The sequence below is a fragment of the Elephantulus edwardii genome, unplaced genomic scaffold (genome assembly GCF_000299155.1).
Source record: "Elephantulus edwardii isolate Elephantulus edwardi_28Jun2011 unplaced genomic scaffold, EleEdw1.0 scaffold00183, whole genome shotgun sequence".
Classification (NCBI taxonomy): Eukaryota; Metazoa; Chordata; class Mammalia; order Macroscelidea; family Macroscelididae; genus Elephantulus; species Elephantulus edwardii.
Window position 1 is genome coordinate 4,815,645 of NW_006399933.1, and position 3,875 is coordinate 4,819,519.

At 35.9% G+C, this 3,875-nt stretch overlaps 1 protein-coding gene across 1 annotated transcript in view; it reads left to right on the plus strand.

The window, feature by feature from the left end:
* Positions 1–3,875, plus strand: part of CACNA2D1 (calcium channel, voltage-dependent, alpha 2/delta subunit 1) — a 584,478-nt gene that overhangs the window by 116,617 nt on the left and 463,986 nt on the right. Inside the window, exon 2 of the mRNA XM_006896147.1 lies at positions 1,257–1,338. Coding sequence (XP_006896209.1) covers positions 1,257–1,338 — 82 coding nt within the window. The remainder of the gene's footprint in view (positions 1–1,256; positions 1,339–3,875) is intronic.

Consider the following 3,875-nt stretch of genomic DNA (forward strand, 5'->3'; position numbering starts at 1 on the left):
TTTTTCATATTTACATAGTAAATAAACAACATATACTGTAGATATACAACATATAGATGAATAAATAAAATATAGAGTAATATAATTCAGTTATATTTATTTGAAAGGGGAAGATTACATGGTGTTTCGTAAAATCTGTGGTGCTAGGAAAAAGTAAGATAAAGTGCATTGATTCAGACTTTTCTAAAATATAGTATCATCCATTCCTCATATTTTAAGCTATCCAATGCTTTCATCTAAAGTTTATACATAAAAAATTGATTTGAACCTAAATCCTTCAGTCACAATTTTATTTCTCTAAAACATTGCTTTAAAACTTAAGTTTTGATTAAGTAACTCCATATGTGTGTAGCTAAGTTAGTACTTAATTCTTTATGCATAAAGAAATTTGTTATAGAATAATTTCATAAATTCTGGATATAAGTCCCTTATCTGATATGTTATTACCAAATATTTTTTTCCCAGTTGGTGGCTTCCCTTTTTATCCTGTTGGAGAAGTTTTTGAATGTGCATAGGGATTTGAGTCTTAGAAGATCCCATTCATATACTTTATCTTCTCCTGGTTGTTGGTGTTATAGAATAATTTGTATTAGTTAAAAGCTAATGACAACATTCTATATATATCTAATAAAACATAGAATGGTCAAGTTAATTATGAGACTTAGAGATAATAGAGTGCAGAGTAAACATGAAAAATAAATGTTCATAAAATGCCTCTAATGACATAACATTTAGTAAGAAAATAACTGGAAGTATCCTCTGCTTTCAGCCACATGAAAACCCTTAAAAAACCAGAAGGAACTCCCAAAATATTGAGTAACATACAGTTTCTGGGTAGTGGAATTCCTGCTAACCAAAAAAAAAAAATCTAATACATCTTGCATTTTTCAAATATTACATACTTAATACACTCAGTATTATATTCAAAGGACTTTCAGCTTACATAATACAGTTTACAGTTTATAATGTCATACTAATGGACTTTTGTTTTAATAAAAATTAAGCACACTTATATAGGTTGAGATGAATTGGGGAATATTTCAGCTTTCTGGAGGTTATACTAAACATTCATTGATTCTATATATTTAAAAAAGGAGCATAGTAGGATCTAGAAGAAAAGAGAAAGATATAACATAATAATTTATCTGCAGCATGGAATAAAATAATAGTTAAAAAAAAACCCACCTCAATCCTACCCAGTGCCAGTGGCCTTTGTCAGAGTTCTAATCAAGCATTCTCGTCTCTTGTTTCTGCAGTATCAAGTCATGGGTGGACAAGATGCAAGAAGACCTTGTCACACTGGCAAAAACAGCAAGTGGAGTCAATCAGCTTGTTGATGTGAGTAAAACCATAAAGAGTTCTTTGTTAATCTTTTCTATCATTAGAATGTCGTCTCTTAAAGAGGAAGCTGTATCTGTATATTATAAATAAGGAATTTTTTCTTGTGTGGTTCTGAATATGAGGTATTGGAGACAGATTTGTGACACTTCTAGTTGTTATAAAAATAGGAATACCTTTTCTAGAAATCAGTGTAACTTTGTTCAACACTTTACATATATGCCTCACATAGATTAATCCATGCGATGCATGAGCTCCCCCCAAAATCAAATTGAGATATTCTTGCCTTATCATTGCAGTGTGTCTGTTCTTCAGATTGTATTTTAGAACATGTCATTTATTACTGTTTTAGAATCATGTGACTTTTTTTTATATCTTTAGTGAATATACAACATCATTCCTTTTGTGTACAGTTTATTTTAAAAACCATTAAATGACTTACAGTCTTTTGTAGATTAAAAGTTTTTTGCCACTGCCTTTGAGTTTGATCCAACTCATAGCTGACCCTTAAGCAACTTTCAGAGGCTGCAAATTGGATATGAATGGGTTGTCCATTTTTCTCCCGTGAAGCTGCTGATGGATTTGAACTGCAAGAGAGGTACCACCTTGTGTTACCATCCTAACTCATTATAGACAAATCTATCAATATTCCCATATATTGAGACTAAAAGGAATCATTATAATCAATAAAATATTTTAATTGTGGTGTTAAAGGTTTATGATTCAGAATGATCCATTGACTTATTTGCCACGTGGATGGGTAGAAATATGCAGATAGGCTGTGTTAGCCAATCTGCAAGGTGGTTGGTTAATCTTGTCATAACATTGAGCAAATCCAGCAGCAGAATTAGAGACACCTCACTACCAGTGATATTAGAGCCAGTGTTAGTTAGATGCATCTTGGCTGAAAACAGAGCATAACAGAGCAATATTTAGCTGCGTTTCATTGACTATGCAAAACATTTGACTGTGGATTACAACAAACAGTGGCTGACTCTGAGAAGAATAGGGAGCCCAGAACTCTTGATTGTGCTTATGTGAAACCTATGCTTGGACCGGGAGGAATGGAGCAAGGAAATACTGCCTGGTTCAAAGTCAGGAAAGGTGTATGCCAGGGATGCATCCTATCTCCATTCCTTTTTAATCCATATGTGGAAGAGATCATCTGGGAAGCTGGGCTCTGTGAGAAGCAATGTGGCATCAAGATTGGAGGAAGACTCATCAATAATCGGTGTTACGCAGATGACACAAACCTACTTGCTGAAACTGAGGAAGACTTGAGGGGTTTGCTGGAGAAGACCAAGGACTGCAGCCTTCAATATGGATTAAACATCAAGAAAACAAACATTCTCACTACTAGTTTAAGGTAGCATCATGAGAGATGGTGAAGAGATTGAAATTGTTAACAGCTTTGGTTTGCTAAGCTTAACAATCAACATTCTTGGTACAAACTGCCAGGAAATTAAAAAATTAATTTTCTTACAAACAATAGTTTCATCTGTCTCCATTGTTGCTAACCCCTAAACTCTTTGTCAAAAGATGAATTGCCTTGGAAAAATCTGCTGTCAGGAACTTCTCCAGAGTACTGAAGAGCAATAGTGTCAGTCTAGAGACTAAGGTGCACCTGATCTAGGCCATGGTTATTGCAATTGCTTGCTATGCATGAGAGAATAAGACAATGAAGAAGAAATTGACAAAGACAAAGAAGAAGAAATTGATGCCTTTGAGTTGTGGTCCTTGATAAGAGCATTCAATAAATATCTCATGGACTGCTAGGAGAGCAAACAGGTTTGTCTTGGTAAGGATGAAATCAGACTGCTCCTTGGAGGCAAGGATATTATTATTATCATTATCATTATTATTATTTTGTTTGTGTATACCATCAAATCAAATCTGACCAGTACAGGAGGTTGTCGTTTCTCCTCCAGCAAAGCATCTGGTGGATTCGAAGTGTACACCTTTGGAATTGTAGTGCAGCATCTTGCCACTAGGTGAGGCAAGGATTTTTGAAGCTCTGTCTCACATACAAAGGGCATGTTGCAAGGACAGACCAGTCCTTGGAGAGGGACATCATGCTTGGGAGGTTGAGAAACAGTGTACAAAAGGAAGACCCTGGACTCAATGACTGGCGTAATGGGGGTCGATGTGTCAAAGACATTGAGGTTGCCTTAGGATAGAGCAGGGTTCAGAACTCTTGTGAATAGAGTCTCTGTGAGTTGCAAACAACTTGATGGCACATAACCATAACAACAACAACAATACTACCAGCAAAGAAGAAGCAAGAGAATGCAGCACATCTGTCAGGGCCAGAGATTTTTAGACCTATGGGAGCAGCAGCCAAAGCAGCCACAATAAAGAACCAGACTTAAAAAAGGTCAAGCTGATTTGGGGACTGCTACCCCCCCCATGACTCCTGTGGCTTTGGTTTAATTTTCCTCAACTTCAGCTTGAACTTGCATATGAGTAGTTGGTGGTCTGTTCCACAATCAGCCCCCGGCCTAGTTTTCACAGCTGATATTGAGGTTCTCCAGCGGTTT